The following is a 23,341-nucleotide window of genomic DNA, read 5'->3' on the forward strand; positions in this document are numbered from 1 at the left end:
ACAACCCCTTTAATCTTTCATCGTCATCCTCCCTAATCCTTCACTGTGATCCTCCCTAATCCTTCATTGTGATCCTCCCTAATCCTTCACTGTGATCCTCCCTAATCCTTCACTGTGATCCTCCCTAATCCTTCACTGTGATCCTCCCTAATCCTTCATTGTGATCCTCCCTAATCCTTCACTGTGATCCTCCCTAATCCTCCTCAATCCTTCATATTCCTCCTCAATCCTTTACTGTGATCCTCCCTAATCCTTCACTGTGATCCTCCCTAATCCTTCACTGTGATCCTCCCTAATCCTTCATAATCCTCCTCAATCCTTCATGTTCCTCCTCAATCCTTTACTGTGATCCTCCCTAATCCTTCACTGTGATCCTCCCTAATCCTTCACTGTGATCCTCCCTAGTCCTTCACTGTGATCCTCCCTAATACTTCACTGTGATCCTCCCTAATCCTTCACTGTGATCCTCCCTAATCCTTCACTGTGATCCTCCCTAATCCTTCATTGTTATCCTCCCTAATCCTTCACTGTGATCCTCCCTAATCCTTCATAATCCTCCTCAATTTCACTGTGATCCTCCCTAATCCTTCACTGTGATCCTCCCTAATCCTTCACTGTGATCCTCCCTAATCCTTCACTGGGATCCTCCCTAATCCTTCACTGTGATCCTCCCTAATCCTTCACTGTGATCCTCCCTAATCCTTCACTGTGATCCTCCCTAATCCTTCACTGTGATCCTCCCTAATCCTTCACTGTGATCCTCCCTAATCCTTCACTGTGATCCTCCCTAATCCTTCATTGTGATCCTCCCTAATCCTTCACTGTGATCCTCCCTAATCCTTCATAATCCTCCTTAAAGGGGTTGTCCGGGTTCAGAGCTGAACCCGGACATACCCTTATTTTCACCCCGGCAGCCCTCCTGAGCCTGGCATCGGAGCATCTCATGCTCCGATGCGCTCCAGTGCCCTGCGCTAGATCGCGCAGGGCACAGGCTCTTGTGTTTTCAATAACACACTGCCGGGCGGTAACTTCCGCCCAGCAGTGTGTTCGGTGACGTCACCGGCTCTGAGGGGCGGACTTTAGCTCTGCCCTAGCCGTTTTACTGGCTAGGGCAGAGCCAAATCCCGCCCATCAGTGCCGGTGACGTCACCGGGCTGCCTGTCAGCCCCATAGAGAGCCGGGTATGTCACCGGAACTCAGAAAAATGCCTTTGCCCTGCGCGGTTTAGCACAGGGCAAAGGAGAGCATCGGAGCATGAACTGCTCCGATGCTCATGTCAGGGGGGCTGCCTGGGTGAAAATGGAGGGATGTCCAGGTTCAGCTCTGAACCTGGACAACCCCTTTAATCTTCATCGTCATCCTCCCTAATCCTTCACTGTGATCCTCCCTAATCCTTCATTGTGATCCTCCCTAATCCTTCACTGTGATCCTCCCTAATCCTTCACTGTGATCCTCCCTAATCCTTCATTGTGATCCTCCCTAATCCTTCACTGTGATCCTCCCTAATCCTCCTCAATCCTTCATATTCCTCCTCAATCCTTTACTGTGATCCTCCCTAATCCTTCACTGTGATCCTCCCTAATCCTTCACTGTGATCCTCCCTAATCCTTCATAATCCTCCTCAATCCTTCATGTTCCTCCTCAATCCTTTACTGTGATCCTCCCTAATCCTTCACTGTGATCCTCCCTAATCCTTCACTGTGATCCTCCCTAATCCTTCACTGTGATCCTCCCTAATCCTTCACTGTGATCCTCCCTAGTCCTTCACTGTGATCCTCCCTAATCCTTCACTGTGATCCTCCCTAATCCTTCACTGTGATCCTCCCTAATCCTTCACTGTGATCCTCCCTAATCCTTCATTGTGATCCTCCCTAATCCTTCACTGTGATCCTCCCTAATCCTTCATAATCCTCCTCAATTTCACTGTGATCCTCCCTAATCCTTCACTGTGATCCTCCCTAATCCTTCACTGTGATCCTCCCTAATCCTTCACTGTGATCCTCCCTAATCCTTCACTGTGATCCTCCCTAATACTTCACTGTGATCCTCCCTAATCCTTCACTGTGATCCTCCCTAATCCTTCACTGTGATCCTCCCTAATCCTTCATTGTGATCCTCCCTAATCCTTCACTGTGATCCTCCCTAATCCTTCATAATCCTCCTCAATTTCACTGTGATCCTCCCTAATCCTTCACTGTGATCCTCCCTAATCCTTCACTGTGATCCTCCCTAATCCTTCACTGTGATCCTCCCTAATCCTTCACTGTGATCCTCCCTAATCCTTCACTGGGATCCTCCCTAATCCTTCACTGTGATCCTCCCTAATCCTTCACTGTGATCCTCCCTAATCCTTCACTGGGATCCTCCCTAATCCTTCACTGTGATCCTCCCTAATCCTTCATTGTGATCCTCCCTAATCCTTCACTGTGATCCTCCCTAATCCTTCACTGTGATCCTCCCTAATACTTCACTGTGATCCTCCCTAATACTTCACTGGGATCCTCCCTAATCCTTCACTGTGATCCTCCCTAATCCTTCATTGTGATCCTCCCTAATCCTTCACTGTGATCCTCCCTAATCCTTCATAATCCTCCTCAATTTCACTGTGATCCTCCCTAATCCTTCACTGTGATCCTCCCTAATCCTTCACTGTGATCCTCCCTAATCCTTCACTGTGATCCTCCCTAATCCTTCACTGTGATCCTCCCTAATCCTTCACTGGGATCCTCCCTAATCCTTCACTGTGATCCTCCCTAATCCTTCATTGTGATCCTCCCTAATCCTTCACTGTGATCCTCCCTAATCCTTCATAATCCTCCTTAATCTTTCAACGTAATCCTCCCTAATTCTTTTTATTTTTTTTTATTTATATTTTTATTGTAAATTTTTATAACAAAAAACCAAGGTAGAGGCTCGCAGGCCAAGCTGATGCAAGACATCGAAATGAGACATGGTTATGATTATGAGACATGTAGGAGGCATACATCAAAATTAGCAGAGAGGCACTGGACATTATTTAGAGTAAAGCCGGCACATGGTCGAGACATAAACAAGCCAAGTAAAGAGGTGATGAGGAGAGGTCAAAGTCTGATCTCAAAAAGGCAGGTAAGGCCTAAAGGGAGGCGTGGAGGTATGCATAACGAGGCTAGGAAGTTACCCCTAAAGAGTGTAGCACATGCTGGTCGAGAATATAAAACAACTACCCACATGGGCTACACTCAGAGAAGGCATATTACGGCTTGGGAGACCTAAATTTGGACCATAAGGACCATTTTTTGAGGAAAGACCCATGAGCGCGTGCTTCCCAGGCTGACAACTCCTCAAATCTATGTATCTGGTCAATTTTTAGGATCCACTGTTCCAGGGTTGGAACTTCAGGGCGGAGCCAGAATTTAGGAATGAGGAGGCGGGCCGCTATCAACATCTGTGTGAATACGAATGGAGGTTTAGCATCTTCTTTAGATTGAGGGAGGGATAGAAGGGCCATTTGAGGTGACACATTGATCGAGGTGCCGCAAACTTTGTTAGCGAGTGAGAAAACCTCACTCCACCATGTATGGATAAGGGGACAAGTCCACCATATGTGCAGGAAAGTCCCTCTCTCCCCAAGGCATCTCCAGCAGGCGCCAGAAGCAGATCCGGCATACCTTGATGTTTTATCTGGCGTGTTGTACCATCTAGTAAGGATTTTGTAGCCATTTTCTTGGATTCTGACGCAGCGGGAGGTCCCGTGGGGAGATTCCAGCAAAGTAGGCAGTAAATCAAATGGGATTACAGTGTTTAGATCCAATTCCCAGTGTGCAATAAATGATGGCTTAGCTAGCATAGGGGGTGAGCGGAGTTTGCTATAGATCCGCGAGATTAGTTTCTTTGGCATCTGACACTGAGCTATCAGAGATTCAAGCCAAACCCACGGGCGTGTGAGGTCTCCTAGTGTGACATGTTGTTTCAGGTAGGATCTAATGTAGGTAACAGAGAAAAAATCATGCGGATGAGGATTCAGAAGGGCATTCATGTCCTTAAGATCCATCCATTTTCCAGACTGAAGTGCTAGGGAAATTATGGGGGTCTTGGATGATGAGAGCCCCGAAGAAGTCGCCCTCCTCAGTTCTGAGGGGGCCGTGTTTAATACATCAGATACGGACAGGAGTGGAGAGGGGAAAGGGATAGAGCAATGCGTGGAGGACAGCCATTTCCAAGCCTCTAAGGTGGCTTTAAGTATTGGATAATAGGTCATGGGGCAAGGAGGGACTTGTTTGTGGCCTAAGAGGAGCGCCCTGGCTGGGCTATTCAGAACTTCTAGTTCCATCTGAACCACTATGGGTGGTGGAGAAGGGCGTAACCAAGCCAAGGCCCGTGAGAGTTGAATGGCTCTTCCGTATAGTTCAGGATTTGGCAGACCAATTCCCCCTGCCTGTCTAGGCCTGGTGAGGAGAGCACTGGATAGTCTCGCCTTTTTTCCATTCCAAATAAAGAACCTGAATTTCTGCATGATGGAGTCATAATAATGTTTAGGGACCGATATGGGAAGAACTTGTTGCAAGTATGTGAGTCGTGGAAGTATTAGGGACATGATTAGGTTTTTGCGACCAAACCAGGACAGTGTAGAATTGTTTCGAGCTAAGTGATCAATGGCTTCAAAGAGTGACTGTTTCAGTGGAGTATAGTTGAGGGAGAATAGGTCTGATATGTTAGAGCTGATTTTGACTCCAAGATAGGTAATAGTGGGGGAAGACCAGTTAAAAGGGGAGTTTATCATCAATTGATGTTTAGTTGTTAGTGGGACACCAAGGCTGAGAACTAGCGATTTACTAGAATTGATTTTGAAGTCCGAAAGGTTGCTATATTCATTTAGGTGGGACTGAATTCGGGGCAGGGAAGTCTTAGGGTTTACCGTCATCACAAGGACGTCATCAGCAAAGGCAGCTAACTTCTGTTCCCTACCTCCCAAACATAGACCCATTACCTCCCGGTCCAATCTTATGGTAGCCAGTAGGGGCTCCAGGGCCAAGATAAAAAGAAGGGGTGATAGGGGGCAACCCTGACGTGTTCCATTTCTAATGGGAAATGGAGAGGATATTGTGCCATTGACTAGGACAGCTGCTGATGCACACTCATACATCGCAAATGTCGCTTGAGAAAAAGAGTCAGGAATGCCGAAGATCCGTAAAACATGTCTTAGATATGAACAATTGACCCTATCGAATGCTTTTTCGGCATCTGTGCTAAGTAAGAGTAGCGGGGAGGATACTCGTTTGGCATGGCATAAGATATTAATCACTCTCGTGGTGTTGTCTTTGCCTTCCCTATTCCGGATGAAGCCAACCTGATCTCCATGGATCAATTGGGGCAGAAGGATAGCTAACCTATTGGCCAGCATCTTGGCCAGGAGTTTGAGGTATATGTTTAGGAGGGATATAGGCCTATAATTGGCACAAATTTTAGTATCCTTCCCTTCTTTGGGGATGAGAGTAATGTTGGCCGCGGTCATGTCCCTGGACAAGGGGATTCCCCGCAGGGTCTGGTTACAGACTTTCAGGAGATGAGGTAGGAGGATTTCATGAAATGTTTTGTAATAGGCCAGCGGGAGACCATCAGGGCCTGGGCTTTTCCCTATTGGCATTTGATTCATCGCTGTTTTAAGCTCGATAAGGGAAAAAGGGGCTTCAAGCCTCGATTTCTGTTCTGGGGAAACGCTAGGGAGGTTAGCAGTCTCTAGGAAAGAGGACATAGCCGAGGAGCGGGGTTCCGCATCCATTTTTGGGGGGAGATTATATAAATCTTTGTAGAAGGATCGAAATTGGGCCGCAATTTGGGATGCAGAATATATGGGAGTCCCATCTTGAGAGGAGAGCTGGTGAACATAATTCGCGGATCTTCTCCCTTTAATCCTATTCATGACAAATTTGGTGGCCTTATCGCCGTGCGCAAAGAATTTGTGTTGGGAGCTCATGTAAAACTTGGCTGCTCTAGCGTTCAGGAGAAGTTTGAGTCTGGCTCTATATTTTGAGAGTTCACTAAATTGGGGGTCAGTCGGTTTAATTTTGTGGGCGGACTCAAGCCTTTGGATGTTTTTCAGAGTCATATCTATTTCCTTTTCCCTGTTTTTCTTTTGAAAGGAGCCAATGCTGATAAACTGTCCCCTGATTACCGGTTTGTGGGCGTCCCAGATAGTATTGATCTGGAGTTCCGGACTGTCATTTAGGGAGAAATACTCCTTGATGTGTTTAGCAATCCTCTCAGACGAGTCTTGGTGGCTTAAAAGGGATTCATTTAGACGCCAATTAAAGCACGAGGGGGATTCATTGGGGGCCCTAACAGTTATAAAGATTGGGGAGTGGTCGGACAAATGGATTGAGCCAATAGAAGACCTCTGACATAGGTGTAGATGCTCCTTGGAAACAAGCAGGTAATCGATCCTGTGATATGTACCATGTAGGGACGAGTAAAACGTATAATCCAAATCATTGGGATGTTGGGTACGCCAAACATCAATCAGATGCAGGTCCCACAAGGAGCTCCTGATTGCTTTCAAGGAACTATTGGAGTGAGAGGATTTACGCGTGGAGATATCAAGTTGCGGCCAAAGAGCCACATTCAAGTCCCCTCCCGCTATCACTATGCCCTCCTTGAAGGACTCTATTAAAGGGAATATAGTACAGAGCCAGCGAGCCTGGTGTGAGTTTGGGGCATATAAGTTGATAAAGGTATAGGTCTGTGGTCCTATTGTACCTTTGAGTAGCAAATATCTCCCATCTGGATCTATAACCTGATCGACAAATTTAAAGGGGATTCTCCTCTGTAGCCCTATACTGACCCCACAAGAAGCTGAGGAGCCTCCGCCACAGTGATACCAATTGGAGTAGTGTGAAAACCTCATGTCAGGATAGTGGTTGAAGCGGTAGTGTGTCTCTTGTAGGAAGATCACACCGGCTCTGGCTTTTCTTAGAATGGCAAAGATTTGGCTCCTTTTTGAAGGGGAGTGGAAGCCTTTGACATTGTAAGAAGCTATTGATAAATCAGCCATTAGGTGTGGTGTAGGTGGAATTACCTCGATGCCGGTGTGACCTTCCCCAGAGCAGCACCTCAAAGTTATGCAAAACCTTTGTACCAATTGACGTAGGGGTCGTGCAGGATAGAGGCCTTTTCCATGTCAGTGCAAGAGACAGGTACCTTGGAGTAGGGGAAAAAAGGGAAAACAGAACATATACGGATGAACATACATAGAACAGAAACATGGACATATTGGGATATGTCATAACCGAGAGGGGGTAATTTGGTCAGTAGACCAATTTAGGAGATCGTTTAACGCCTCGTGGATGGCTGTAAATAGGCAAGAGGAGGGAAAGAGACCTCATAAGAAATAGGATTGCACAAAGTCCTAGTGGCAGTGGGACTCTAACTATTGCCGCAACCACACTATAGAAGTATCGCTAAAGTCCACAACTGCAGACGGGGATCTCATGAGTCCATTCAGTGTTCCTGTGACAGACTTCTTGGGGCGAGATGGTGGCCCCTTTTCTTAGAACGGGTGGTCTTCGGCGTACGAGGTAGTTCAAAGGGGACCACCTTGGGAACCTCCGGCAGAACACTTAAATCTTGGAAAAGTTCCCAATTCTCGATCGGCATAGGAGGCACATTCAGTAGCTCGTAAACTGTTGTAAGATCCGAGAATGATGAGACATTCACTCTCTTGCCCATATATGCAAAGGACAGGCCAAACGGGTATGACCAGCGGTACAGTACCTTGTGGGACCGAAGCCAATCAGTCAAAGGCTTGAGAGCTCTGCGCTTCTTCAGTGTGGAGGGTGCCAGGTCCTGGTATATGTCTATCTTGGAATCTTCGTATCTCAGGTCTTGACGAGAGCGAGCAGCTTCCAGGATGGCCGTTTTCACTTGAAAGTTGAGGAACCTGCAAATGACATCTCTGGGGGGTTCGGCGGGTTTAGGCTTGGGTCTCAGAGCCCTATGTGCTCGCTCTATAACAATGTCGTGCAGGTGGTCGGGTCCCAACAGAGATCCGCATAGATCAATGATGGTAGCAGGGATGTCTCCCGGGGCAACCGACTCAGGTAGGCCCCTGAATCTCAAATTGTTCCTGCGCCCCCTGTTTTCCTGATCCTCTAGGGAATTATGCAGGTCGTTTAGATACAGGGCGCATCGGCGAAAGGAGTCAGAAACTGCTGACTGGTGGTTCAGGATTTCCACCTGGTGCGTTTCAAGGGCCTCCACACGCTCCCCCACCTGCCTCACCTCGTGTCTGCACGCCGAGAGTTCCGCCAGCATCGGCTCCAGTACTCTGTTCAGAGCACGGTCGAGGTATTTCCTGGTGATCGGGAGTTCAGCGCTGGGCTGGCAGGCCTCTGAGTCGCTCTCCTCATATGAATCTGCTGAGGCGTGCTTCGGAGCTTTAGGCTGTGGCGTCAGCGCCATCTTGGATTCTTTTGCAGCGATCGTGCCGGCAGCTTTTTTCAGAAACTTCTCCATGTCTCCGCTTGAGATTTGATTTTTAGAGGGAGCAGGGGGGTCACCGTGTTTAGCGTTCCCGATTTTGACCATTCTTGCCTGTTTTAGCTTGAGTTAGCTGGCGTTAGGGACGATCCTCCTTACAGAGCTGAGCGCTAAGCCACCATTCTCTTCCGGCGCTAGCTCCGCCCCCATCCTCCCTAATTCTTCACTGTGATCCTCCCTAATCCTTCACTGTGATCCTCCCTAATTCTTCATAATCCTCCTCAATCCTTCATAATCCTCCTCAATCCTTCACTGTGATCCTCCTTAATCCTACTCAATCCTTCACTGTGATCCTCCCTAATCCTTCATAATCCTCCCTAATCCTTCACTGTGATCCTCCCTAATCCTTCCCTGTGATACTCCCCAATCCTTCACTGTGATACGCCCTAATTCTTCATAATCCTCCTCAATCCTTCATAATCCTCCTCAATCCTTCACTGTGATCCTCCCTAATTCTTCATAATCCTCCTCAATCCTTCATAATCCCTCTCAATCCTTCACTGTGATCCTCCCTAATCCTTCATAATCCTCCTCAATCCTTCACTGTGATCTTCCCCAATCCTTCATTGTGATCCTCCCTAATCCTTCATAATCCTCCTCAATCCTTCATAATCCTCCTCAACCCTTCACTGTGATCCTCCCGAATCCTCCTTTACTGTGATCCTCCCTAATCCTCCTTCACTGTGATCTTCCTTAGTCCTTCACTGTGATCCTCCCTAATCCTTCATAATCCTCCTCAACCCTTCACTGTGATCCTCCCTAATCCTTCACTGTGATCCTCCCCAATCCTTTACTGTGATCCTCCCTAATCCTTCATAATCCTCCTCAATCCTTCACTGTGATCCTCCCTAATACTTCATAATCCTCCTCAATCCTTCATAATCTTCCTCAATCCTTCACTGTGATCCTCCCTAATCCTCCTTCACTGTGATCCTCCCTAATCCTCCTTCACTGTGATCCTCCCTAATCCTTCACTGTGATCCTCCCTAATCCTTCATAATCCTCCTCTACCCTTCACTGTGATCCTCCCTAATCCTTCATAATCCTCCATAATCCTCCTCAATCCTTCACTGTGATCCTCCCTAATCCTCCTTCACTGTGATCCTCCCTAATCCTTCACTGTGATCCTCCCTAATCCTTCACTGTGACCATCCCTAATCCTTCACTGTGACCATCCCTAATCTTTCATAATCCTCCTCAACCCTTAACTGGGATCCTCCCTAATCCTTTACTGTGATCCTCCCTAATCCTTCATAATCCTCCTCAACCCTTCACTGTGATCCTCCCTAATCCTTCACTGTGATCCTCCCTAATCCTTCACTGTGATCCTCCCCAATCCTTCACTGTGATCCTCTCTAATCCTTCACTGTGATCCTCCCTAATCCTTCACTGTGATTCTTCCCAATCCTTCGCTGTGATCCTCCCTAATCCTTCATAAACCTCCTCAATCCTTGACTGTGATCCTCCCTAATCCTTCACTGCGATCCTCCCTAATCCTTCATAATCCTCCTCAATCCTTCACTGTGATCTTCCCTAACCCTTCACTGTGATCCTTCCTAATCCTTCATATTCCACCTCAATCCTTCACTGTGATCCTCTCTAATCCTTCATAACCCTCTTCAATCCTTCACTGTGATCCTCCATAATCCGTCATTGTGATCTTCCCCAATCCTTCACTGTTATCCTCCCTAATCCTTCATAATCCTCCTCAATCCTTCACTGTGATTTTCCCTAATCCTCCTTCACTGTGATCCTCCCTAATCCTTCATAATCCTCCTCAATCCTTCATTGTGATCCTCCCCAATCCTTCATTGTGATCCTCCCTAATCCTTCATAATCCTCCTGAACCCTTCACTGTGATCCTCCCTAATCCTCCTTAATCCTTCACTGTGATCCTTTCTTAATCCTTCACTGTGATCCTTTCTTAATCCTTCACTGTGATCCTCCTTAATCCTTCACTGTGATCTTCCCTAATCCTTCACTGTGACCCTCCCTAATCCTTCATTATCCTCCTCAATCCTTCACTGTGATCCTCCCTAATCCTTCACTGTGATCCTCCCTAATCCTTCACTGTGATCTTCCCTAATCCTTCACTGTGATCCTCCCTAATCCTTCACTGTGATCTTCCCTAATCCTTCACTGTGACCCTCCTCAATCCATCATAATCCTCCTCAATCCTGCACTGTGATCCTCCCTAATCCTGCACTGTGATCCTCCCTAATCCTGCACTGTGATCCTCCCTAATCCTGCACTGTGATCCTCCCTAATCCTGCACTGCGATCCTCCCTAATCCTTCATAATCCTCCTCAATCCTTCACTGTGATCTTCCCTAACCCTTCACTGTGATCCTTCCTAATCCTTCATATTCCACCTCAATCCTTCACTGTGATCCTCTCTAATCCTTCATAACCCTCTTCAATCCTTCACTGTGATCCTCCATAATCCGTCATTGTGATCTTCCCCAATCCTTCACTGTTATCCTCCCTAATCCTTCATAATCCTCCTCAATCCTTCACTGTGATTTTCCCTAATCCTCCTTCACTGTGATCCTCCCTAATCCTTCATAATCCTCCTCAATCCTTCATTGTGATCCTCCCCAATCCTTCATTGTGATCCTCCCTAATCCTTCATAATCCTCCTGAACCCTTCACTGTGATCCTCCCTAATCCTCCTTAATCCTTCACTGTGATCCTTTCTTAATCCTTCACTGTGATCCTTTCTTAATCCTTCACTGTGATCCTCCTTAATCCTTCACTGTGATCTTCCCTAATCCTTCACTGTGACCCTCCCTAATCCTTCATTATCCTCCTCAATCCTTCACTGTGATCCTCCCTAATCCTTCACTGTGATCCTCCCTAATCCTTCACTGTGATCTTCCCTAATCCTTCACTGTGATCCTCCCTAATCCTTCACTGTGATCTTCCCTAATCCTTCACTGTGACCCTCCTCAATCCATCATAATCCTCCTCAATCCTGCACTGTGATCCTCCCTAATCCTGCACTGTGATCCTCCCTAATCCTGCACTGTGATCCTCCCTAATCCTGCACTGCGATCCTCCCTAATCCTTCACTGCGATCCTCCCTAATCCTTCACTGTCATCCTCCCTAATCCTTCACAATCCTCCTCAATCCTTCACTGTGATCCCCCTAATCCTTCACTGTTATCCTTGCTAATCCTCCTTAGTCCTTCACTGTGGTCCTTGCTAATCCTCCCCAATCCTTCACTGTGATCCTTCCTAATCCTTCACTGTGATCCTCCCTAATCCTTCACTGTGATCCTCCCTAATCCTTCACTGTGATCCTCCCTAATCCTTCACTGTGATCCTCCCTAATCCTTCAATGTGATCCTTCCTAATCCTTCACTGTGATTCTCCCTAATCCTTCACAATCCTCCTCAATCCTTCACTGTGATCCCCCTAATCCTTCACTGTTATCCTTGCTAATCCTCCTTAGTCCTTCACTGTGGTCCTTGCTAATCCTCCCCAATCCTTCACTGTGATCCTTCCTAATCCTTCACTGTGATCCTTCCTAATCCTTCACTGTGATCCTCCCTAATCCTTCACTGTGATCCTCCCTAATCCTTCACTGTGATCCTCCCTAATCCTTCACTGTGATCCTCCCTAATCCTTCACTGTGATCTCCCTAATCCTTCACTGTGATCCTCCCTAATCCTTCACTGTGATCCTCCCTAATCCTTCACTGTGATCCTTCCTAATCCTTCACTGTGATTCTCCCTAATCCTTCACTGTGATCCTCCATAATCCTTCACTGTGATCCTCCATAATCCTTCTCTGTGATCCTCCATAATCCTTCTCTGTGATCCTCCCTAATCCTTCACAATCCTCCTCAATCCTTCACTGTGATCCCCATAATCCTTCACTGTGATCCTTGCTAATCCTCCTTAATCCTTCACTGTGATCCCCATAATCCTTCACTGTGATCCTTGCTAATCCTCCTTAATCCTTCACTGTGATCCTCCCTAATAATTCACTGTGATCTTCCCTAATCCTTCACAATCCTCCTCAATCCTTCACTGTGATCCTTGCTAATCCTCCCTAATCCTTCACTGTGATCCTCCCTAATCCTTCACTGTGATCCTCCCTAATCCTTTACAATCCTCCTCAATCCTTCACTGTGATCCCCCTAATCCTTCACTGTGATCCTTGCTAATCCTCCTTAATCCTTCACTGTGATCCTCCCCAATACTTCACTGTGATCCTTCCTAATCCTCCTTAATCCTTCAGTGTGATCCTTCCTAATCCTTCACTTTGATCCTCCCTAATCCTTCACAATCCTCCTCAATCCTTCACTGTGATCCCCCTAATCCTTCACTGTGATCCTTGCTAATCCTCCTCAATCCTTCACTGTGATCCCCCTAATCCTTCACTGTGATCCTTGCTAATCCTCCTTAATCCTTCACTGTGATCCTCCCCAATCCTTCACTGTGATCCTTCCTAATCCTCCAAAATCCTTCACTGTGATCATCCCTAATCCTTCACTGTGATCTTCCCTAATCCTTCACAATCCTCCTCAATCCTTCACTGTGATCCTCCCTAATCCTTCACTGTGATCCTCCCTAATCCTTCACTGTGATCCTCCTAATCCTTCACTGTGATCCTCCCTAATCCTCACTGTGATCCTCCCTAATCCTTCACTGTGATCCTCCCTAATCCTAATCCTTCACTGTGATCCTCCCTAATCCTTCACTGTGATCCTCCCTAATCCTTCACTGTGATCCTCCCTAATCCTTCACTGTGATCTTCCCTAATCCTTCACAATCCTCCTCAATCCTTCACTGTGATCCTCCCTAATCCTTCACTGTGATCCTCCCTAATCCTTCACTGTGATCCTCCCTAATCCTTCACTGTGATCCTCCCTAATCCTTCACTGTGATTCTCCCTAATCCTTCACTGTGATCCTCCCTAATCCTTCACAATCCTCCTCAATCCATCACTGTGATCCCCCTAATCCTTCACTGTGATCCTTGCTAATCCTCCTTAATCCTTCACTGTGATCCTCCCCAATACTTCACTGTGATCCTTCCTAATCCTCCTTAATCCTTCAGTGTGATCCTTCCTAATCCTTCACTGTGATTCTCCCTAATCCTTCACAATCCTCCTCAATCCTTCACTGTGATCCCCCTAATCCTTCACTGTGATCCTTGCTAATCCTCCTCAATCCTTCACTGTGATCCCCCTAATCCTTCACTGTGATCCTTGCTAATCCTCCTTAATCCTTCACTGTGATCCTCCCCAATCCTTCACTGTGATCCTTCCTAATTCTCCTTAATCCTTCACTGTGATCATCCCTAATCCTTCACTGTGATCTTCCCTAATCCTTCACAATCCTCCTCAATCCTTCACTGTGATCCTCCCTAATCCTTCACTGTGATCCTCCCTAATCCTTCACTGTGATACTTGCTAATCCTCCTTAATCCTTAACTGTGATCCTCCCCAATCCTTTACTGTGATCCTCCTTAATCCTTCACTGTGATCCTTCTTAATCCTCCTTAATCCTTCACTGTGATCCTTCCCAATCCTTCACTGTGATCCTCCCTAATCCTTCACTGTGATCCTTCCCAATCCTTCACTGTGATCCTCCCTAATCCTTCATAATCCTCCTCAATCCTTCACTGTGATCCTCCCTAATCCTTCACTGTGATCCTCCCCAGTCTTTCTAACAATCTTTTTAATTCCAATCCTGACCTCATATACCATAATTCTTCAATTCCAACCCAAACTCACTATTCCTGACACCCAAATACTAAAATAATAACCCAGACACTTTTACCGCAGCCTCTCATACTTGAACATCCCATTTTTATCCAAAATTCTTTAATCTTAAATCACAAAATGCTTATCCCTGGCACACCCGGATCTTAATAAACCCTGGTGGAGGTTTCCCATCCGTTGAGGGTCCAGCTGATGTTCACCTTCTGCACACTTCAGACATCTGTCTTTGCCCAAGTCTGCTGTCTAGAAAACTGTAGAGCAGTAGAATGAACCAGCCCTGATGTCTTTACACATAAATATGCAACCTGTTGGTCCAAACCCGTCTGTCACACGAAAATCCACATAATGTAGAATGCATTCTGTGTAGAGCGATGTCTCTGGGCCCACAGCTGTAGAGCAAGACATCCAGTGTGCACCCAGCAGCACAGTGACCATCATTCTGGTACTTCCTCACTAGCAGGTCACGTGGAGGGGTTGGGGATCACTCTGTTTCTCTTTCCAGGTGATTGAGGGCCAGGAGTTTGTCTGGCACTGTCTCCGCTTCATGAATGATCTGTCCCAGGCAAGAAAAGAGCTGATTGTGGAGCTTTTGGTGATGTGTGTGCAGCTTCAGGACCCACATAGGTAGGTGTGCACACAGATGTATGCCCCTCCTCTACACTTATCCAATCACAGGGTACCTGAGGTAGATCAAAAAGTGATCACTGGCAGATTTGCAACCCATAAATCCACACAATACAGGCACAAGTTAGAAGTGAATGAGAAAACAAAGGATCTCATCAAAACATTTGCAAACCAGCAGATCTTCAGAGTGAAATTCTGGATAATGCAGAACCATCTAGAGGCTGACATAGATCTACAAACTACTGTAAGAACCCCAGACAGACTCATCACCAACTGAAACCACCTACAGCCATGAGTCATGACTTCTGCTTTCCTTCAAGAACATCTAATGAGGGCATCAGTTGTCACAACCAGAACGTCTACTGAGGACATTACTTCTCACAACCAGAACATTTAATGTGCTCATCACTTCTGACCATAACATCTACAGAGGTCGCCTATTCTCCCAACCAGAACATCTATTTCAGACATCACTTTTCACATACAGAACATCTACCAATGACCTAACTTCTCACAAACAGGACATCTAACTAGGAATTTACATCTCACAACTGTGGACATCACGTCTCCAAACCAGAACATTTACTGAGGACATACGGTAATTTCTCACAATGACAACATCTATGCAGGACATAAGTACTTACAACCACAACCTTTACACTTCGGCTCAGCATCGGTTTTTAAAGCAAGTGTATCTACTGGGGACATCTTTTCTCTGAACCAGAATATTAACTGATAACATCATCTCTCACAAAAAGTATCTACTGAGGACATCACTACTCACATCCAGAACATCTACTGAGGACATCACTACTCACATCCAGAACATCTACTGAGGACATCACTATTCACATCCAGAACATCTACTGAGGACATCACTACTCACATCCAGAACATCTACTGAGGACATCACCACTCACATCCAGAACATCTACTGAGGACATCACTACTCACATCCAGAACATCTACTGAGGACATCACCACTCACATCCAGAACATCTACTGAGGACATCACTACTCACATCCAGAACATCTACTGAGGACATCACTACTCACATCCAGAACATCTACTGAGGACATCACTATTCACATCCAGAACATCTACTGAGGACATCACTACTCACATCCAGAACATCTACTGAGGACATCACTACTCACATCCAGAACATCTACTGAGGACATCACTATTCACATCCAGAACATCTACTGAGGACATCACTACTCACATCCAGAACATCTACTGAGGACATCACTACTCACATCCAGAACATCTACTGAGGACATCACTACTCACATCCAGAACATCTACTGAGGACATCACTACTCACATCCAGAACATCTACTGAGGACATCACTACTCACATCCAGAACATCTACTGAGGACATCACCACTCACATCCAGAACATCTACTGAGGACATCACTACTCACATCCAGAACATCTACTGAGGACATCACTACTCACATCCAGAACATCTACTGAGGACATCACTATTCACATCCAGAACATCTACTGAGGACATCACTACTCACATCCAGAACATCTACTGAGGACATCACTACTCACATCCAGAACATCTACTGAGGACATCACTACTCACATCCAGAACATCTACTGAGGACATCACTATTCACATCCAGAACATCTACTGAGGACATCACTACTCACATCCAGAACATCTACTGAGGACATCACTACTCACATCCAGAACATCTACTGAGGACATCACCACTCACATCCAGAACATCTACTGAGGACATCACTACTCACATCCAGAACATCTACTGAGGACATCACTACTCACATCCAGAACATCTACTGAGGACATCACCACTCACATCCAGAACATCTACTGAGGACATCACTACTCACATCCAGAACATCTACTGAGGACATCACTACTCACATCCAGAACATCTACTGAGGACATCACTACTCACATCCAGAACATCTACTGAGGACATCACCACTCACATCCAGAACATCTACTGCGGACATCACTACTCACATCCAGAACATCTACTGAGGACATCACTACTCACATCCAGAACATCTACTGAGGACATCACCACTCACATCCAGAACATCTACTGAGGACATCACTACTCACATCCAGAACATCTACTGAGGACATCACTACTCACATCCAGAACATCTACTGAGGACATCACTATTCACATCCAGAACATCTACTGAGGACATCACTACTCACATCCAGAACATCTACTGAGGACATCACTACTCACATCCAGAACATCTACTGAGGACATCACTACTCACATCCAGAACATCTACTGAGGACATCACTATTCACATCCAGAACATCTACTGAGGACATCACTACTCACATCCAGAACATCTACTGAGGACATCACTACTCACATCCAGAACATCTACTGAGGACATCACCACTCACATCCAGAACATTTACTGAGGACATCACTACTCACATCCAGAACATCTACTGAGGACATCACTACTCACATCCAGAACATCTACTGAGGACATCACCACTCACATCCAGAACATCTACTGAGGACATCACTACTCACATCCAGAACATCTACTGAGGACATCACTACTCACATCCAGAACATCTACTGAGGACATCACTACTCACATCCAGAACATCTACTGAGGACATCACCACTCACATCCAGAACATCTACTGCGGACATCACTACTCACATCCAGAACATCTACTGAGGACATCACTACTCACATCCAGAACATCTACTGAGGACATCACCACTCACATCCAGAACATCTACTGAGGACATCACTACTCACATCCAGAACATCTACTGAGGACATCACTACTCACATCCAGAACATCTACTGAGGACATCACTACTCACATCCAGAACATCTACTGAGGACATCACCACTCACATCCAGAACATCTACTGAGGACATCACCACTCACATCCAGAACATCTACTGAGGACATCACTACTCACATCCAGAACATCTACTGAGGACATCACTACTCACATCCAAAACATCTACTGAGGACATCACCACTCACATCCAGAACATCTACTGGGGACATCACTACTCACATCCAGAACATCGACTGAGGACATCACTACTCACATCCAGAACATCGACTGAGGACATCACTACTCACATCCAGAACATCGACTGAGGACATCACTACTCACATCCAGAACATCTACTGAGGACATCACTACTCACATCCAGAACATCTACTGAGGACATCACTACTCCCAACCCAAGTTGAGGTCTTCAGTGTAGATTTATGACCCATAAGAAGAACCATGTATGAGCTTCCTCACCTCTGCCAATACTCTCATTATTCATTATCACATTCATGTTTCTCAGCCCCCCATACCTCAGTCTTATAGCCCGTGGTATGACCCTATATGTTATTCAGTAACATTTGTCTTCACATTCTTGTATGCATCTCTAAAAAAACGATGCTATAAAATGATGAAAAAGATGAATCCCACTTTGTAAGGTGAGGGTGTGCAGTTCTTGTGGATGGAGATGCACCATTTGTATTGGCAGAGCCATAATCGGTTGCTACCTTTAGGGTGAGCCAGGCAGATCCCTCTTTCTTAGAGCTGCTCTGTTCCTTAGGTTTTAGATTGACTGAGTGAGCTTCAGCCTCTCTCACGTCTGTCCATGTGGTATGAAATATTGAGCTGCAATCACACCATGTTGTTTCTGCAGGGGAAGGTTCATTGCGCTGTTCCATGAATTTGGTGTCTATGACCCCCATGGGTTTATTGCCAAGAAGTGTCGTTCCTGGGACAATTGGGATGAGACAAGAAATAGCAGAGAAGCTCTGAGGAAAATATGTGAGGACTGGCTGCAGCAGTGGACTGATCGCCTGATGGTAAGCTGGTCTCCTGTCGATGATACTGATGCATGACATTAGCAGATCGTATGGTGCAACAATAATGGAGGTTAAACTGTGTGCAGTTTTATGGCCAGGATTACAGGAGAAGGTGGTGTGATGACATGGGTACAGGACAAGTCGGTGTGATTACAGGGGTCACATGACAAGATGGTGCGAGGACAAGGTTATGGGTGTAATGACATGGGTACAGGACAAGTCGGTGTGATGACACGGGACCAGATGGTGTGACAAAATGGTGTGATGACAAGGGTTATGGGACAAGACCTTGTGATGACGAGGGTTACAGGAATGGAAAAAAGTGATGTTCTGTAATCCTTGCCATCACACCACCTTGTCCTGTCACCCATGTCATCACACCACCTTGTCCTGTCACCCATGCCATCACACCACCTTGTCCTGTCACCCATGCCATCACACCACCTTGTCCTGTCACCCATGTCATCACACCACCTTGTCCTGTCACCCATGCCATCACACCACCTTGTCCTGTCACCCATGCCATCACACCACCTTGTCCTGTCACCCATGTCATCACACCACCTTGTCCTGTCACCCATGTCATCACACCACCTTGTCCTGTCACCCATGCCATCACACCACCTTGTCCTGTCACCCATGCCATCACACCACCTTGTCCTGTAACACTTGTCATCACAAGGTGGTGTGATGACATGGGTCACGGGACAAGATGATGTGATGACATGGGTTACAGGTCAAGACGATGATGACAAGGGTTACGAGAAAAGTCGGACAAGGATTATGGGAGAAAACGGTGTGATAAGCTTACAGAACTTGACAAGAAGGTGTGATGACAAGGGTTATGGTCAAGACATGGGTTATATTTGTATGTGACTTGAGTCTGGACCTCGCTGTGCAGGGAGCAGTCTTACCCTTGTCTAGTGCTGTACAAGTATTAATAACCAGGTCATATCTCACGCTCCATGCTTTATCCTCAGGACCGCCTCCATGCAGGGACCACGTGGAATAAAGAGCCACGGGCATCACATGGAGGAAAGAGCATCAAATGTCAAACAGTGAGAAGCCTGGTGAGATGATATATAGAGTCTTCTAACACACAGTACAAGCTGTCCCCCGTACATACCATATCTCCTGTCCGACAGTCATAGACACCCGTCATATTGCTGCTCCACTAATCCTCATGTAATAGTAATAAAACAAGCCCTGGGTCAGTCTCCGGGTGTACTAAAAAACACAATAGGCAGCATTTCTTGGAAATGGCTCTAGAACAACCAAGAATGTTTGGCCCTGAAGGAATTAGAAAATGAAGCTTGTCAACCAGAAGGCAAAGGACCGGTTACACAATTTTGTCCTATGGCTGATACATTTCTTCCTGCTGGTGACTTTGCCAACATTAACCATTTTATGGATGTTGTGACAGACTGAGAGATTCAGAGGAGGTCACAATCTGAGACTTACTCATGATGGCTCTAGATATTTTTGAGTGGGGTCCTCTCGTCATCAAGCCCTTTTTCTTTTTCTTCCACCAGTGCAGAGCCAGTCTTCTCCTTCACATGCTGATCTAGATCTCGGCTGTTCTCTCAGAGTATAGAAGCCAAGCATACATAGATGGCGTCTCGTTGGTTTGGTACTCTACTACACTATACTTACTTGAACTGGTGTCAGTTCTAAATGAAAATGCATTGGGTCTAAGATTTGCTTCAGAAATTGGTGTAGATTATATCTTGTTCCTGGATTTAGAAGTTATCAAAACCTCCGAAGACTTGATCAAAATGTTTAAAAAATTCTTCCTACCGCACATATCATATATATAAAGGCTTATTTATTATTTCCAAGAAAGAAAAAAAAGACAATAAGCAAAATAATCACAAGAACAAACCAATAACCGTCAGTCTCCCTCTCATCCATACATGGTGTCTCCAAAGATTCCTACAGCAGTGGCGGTTCACAGAGGCTCATGAAGAAGACATCCAGCGTGTCCGTACTGTATCAAACTTGTGAGGACACTTTGTATTAGCATATAGGGTTTTGTATAGCAGAAGCCCTATACTATGGTTCTGCCGACACAGTCTAGGTTTCTCTCTATCCTCCACACCCCCTAAAGTTGTCAGAAGCTTGTCCCCCCATTTTCCCCAGCAGTCACATGCAGGCTCTCCATTCACATTGTGCCCCCATAACCCCCAGCAGTCACATGCAGACTCACCATCCTAAAGAAAGCTTCTACCATTCCCCAAGCTCACTATCAACCTTTCATCTGACTGCCCCATCACACCATCCCCTGCTGTCACCCGTGTCACTACTACTCCTAACCCCCTGCTGTCACCTGTGCCACTACTACTCCTAACCCTCTGCTGTCACCTGTGCCACGACTACTCCTAACCCTCTGCTGTCACCTGTGCCACTACTACTCCTAACCCTCTGCTGTCACCTGTGCCATTACTACTCCTAACCCTCTGCTGTCACCTGTGCCACTACTACTCCTTACCCTCTGCTGTCACCTGTGCCATTACTACTCCTAACCCTCTGCTGTCACCTGTGCCACTACTACTCCTAACCCCCTGCTGTCACCTGTGCCACTACTACCCCTAACCCTCTGCTGTCACCTGTGCCACTACTACTCCTAACCCTCTGCTGTCACCTGTGCCACTACTACTCCTAACCCTCTGCTGTCACCTGTGCCACTACTACTCCTAACCCTCTGCTGTCACCTGTGCCACTACTACTCCTAACCCTCTGCTGTCACCTGTGCCACTACTACTCCTAACCCTCTGCTGTCACCTGTGCCACTACTACTCCTAACCCTCTGCTGTCACCTGTGCCACTACTACTCCTAACCCTCTGCTGTCACCTGTGCCACTACTACTCCTAACCCTCTGCTGTCACCTGTGTCACTACTACTCCTAACCCTCTGCTGTCACCTGTGCCACTACTACTCCTAACCCTCTGCTGTCACCTGTGTCACTACTACTCCTAACCCTCTGCTGTCACCTGTGTCACTACTACTCCTAACCCTCTGCTGTCACCTGTGCCACTACTACTCCTAACCCTCTGCTGTCACCTGTGTCACTACTACTCCTAACTCTCTGCTGTCACCCGTGTCACTACTACTCCTAACCCTCTGCTGTCACCCGTGTCACTACTACTCCTAACCCTCTGCTGTCACCCGTGTCACTACTACTCCTAACCCTCTGCTGTCACCCGTGTCACTACTAAGTCCTAACCCGCTGCTGTCACCTGTGTCACTACTACTCCTAACCCTCTGCTGTCACCTGTGCCACTACTACTCCTAACCCTCTGCTGTCACCCGTGTCACTACTACTCCTAACCCTCTGCTGTCACCCGTGTCACTACTAATCCTAACCCTCTGCTGTCACCTGTGTCACTACTACTCCTAACCCTCTGCTGTCACCCATGTCACTACTACTCCTAACCTCTGCTGTCACCCGTGTCACTACTATCCAACCCTCTGCTGTCATCTGGTCACTACTACTCCTAACCCTCTGCTGTCACCCATGCCACTACTACTCCTAACCCTCTGCTGTCACCTGTGCCACTACTACTCCTAACCCTCTGCTGTCACCCGTGTCACTACTACTCCTAACCCTCTGCTGTCACCCGTGTCACTACTACTCCTAACCCTCTGCTGTCACCCGTGTCACTACTAACTCCTAACCCTCTGCTGTCACCTGTGTCACTACTACTCCTAACCCTCTGCTGTCACCCATGTCACTACTACTCCTAACCCTCTGCTGTCACCGTGTGCCACTACTATCCTAACCCTCTGCTGTCACCCGTGTCACTACTACTCCTAACCCTCTGCTGTCACCCGTGTCACTACTAATCCTAACCCTCTGCTGTCACCTGTGTCACTACTACTCCTAACCCTCTGCTGTCACCCATGTCACTACTACTCCTAACCCTCTGCTGTCACCTGTGCCCTACTATCCTAACCCTCTGCTGTCACCCGTTCACCTACTACTCCTAACCCTCTGCTGTCACCTTACTACTTCCTAACCCTCTGCTGTCACCTGTGCCATACTACTCCTAACCCTCTGCTGTCACCTGTGCCACTACTACTCCTAACCCTCTGCTGTCACCTGTGCCACTACTACTCCTAACCCTCTGCTGTCACCTGTGCCACTACTACTCCTAACCCTCTGCTGTCACCTGTGCCACTACTACTCCTAACCCTCTGCTGTCACCTGTGCCACTACTACTCCTAACCCTCTGCTGTCACCTGTGCCACTACTACTCCTAACCCTCTGCTGTCACCTGTGCCACTACTACTCCTAACCCTCTGCTGTCACCTGTGCCACTACTACTCCTAACCCTCTGCTGTCACCTGTGCCACTACTACTCCTAACCCTCTGCTGTCACCTGTGCCACTACTACTCCTAACCCTCTGCTGTCACCTGTGCCACTACTACTCCCAACCCTCTGCTGTCACCTGTGCCACTACTACTCCCAACCCTCTGCTGTCACCTGTGCCACTACTACTCCCAACCCTCTGCTGTCACCTGTGCCACTACTACTCCCAACCCTCTGCTGTCACCTGTGCCCCTACTACTCCCAACCCTCTGCTGTCACCTGTGCCACTACTACTCCTAAC

The 23,341-nt window shown here is 46.9% G+C and overlaps 1 protein-coding gene across 1 annotated transcript in view; it reads left to right on the forward strand.

Annotated features, from left to right (window-relative positions):
* Nucleotides 1–23,341, forward strand: part of LOC122939459 — a 94,453-nt gene that overhangs the window by 41,434 nt on the left and 29,678 nt on the right. The window contains exons 6-8 of the mRNA XM_044295532.1: nt 14,746–14,867; nt 18,564–18,729; nt 19,710–19,799. Of these exons, the coding sequence (XP_044151467.1) occupies nt 14,746–14,867; nt 18,564–18,729; nt 19,710–19,799 (378 nt within the window). The remainder of the gene's footprint in view (nt 1–14,745; nt 14,868–18,563; nt 18,730–19,709; nt 19,800–23,341) is intronic.

The sequence above is a fragment of the Bufo gargarizans genome, chromosome 5 (assembly GCF_014858855.1).
Source record: "Bufo gargarizans isolate SCDJY-AF-19 chromosome 5, ASM1485885v1, whole genome shotgun sequence".
Classification (NCBI taxonomy): Eukaryota; Metazoa; Chordata; class Amphibia; order Anura; family Bufonidae; genus Bufo; species Bufo gargarizans.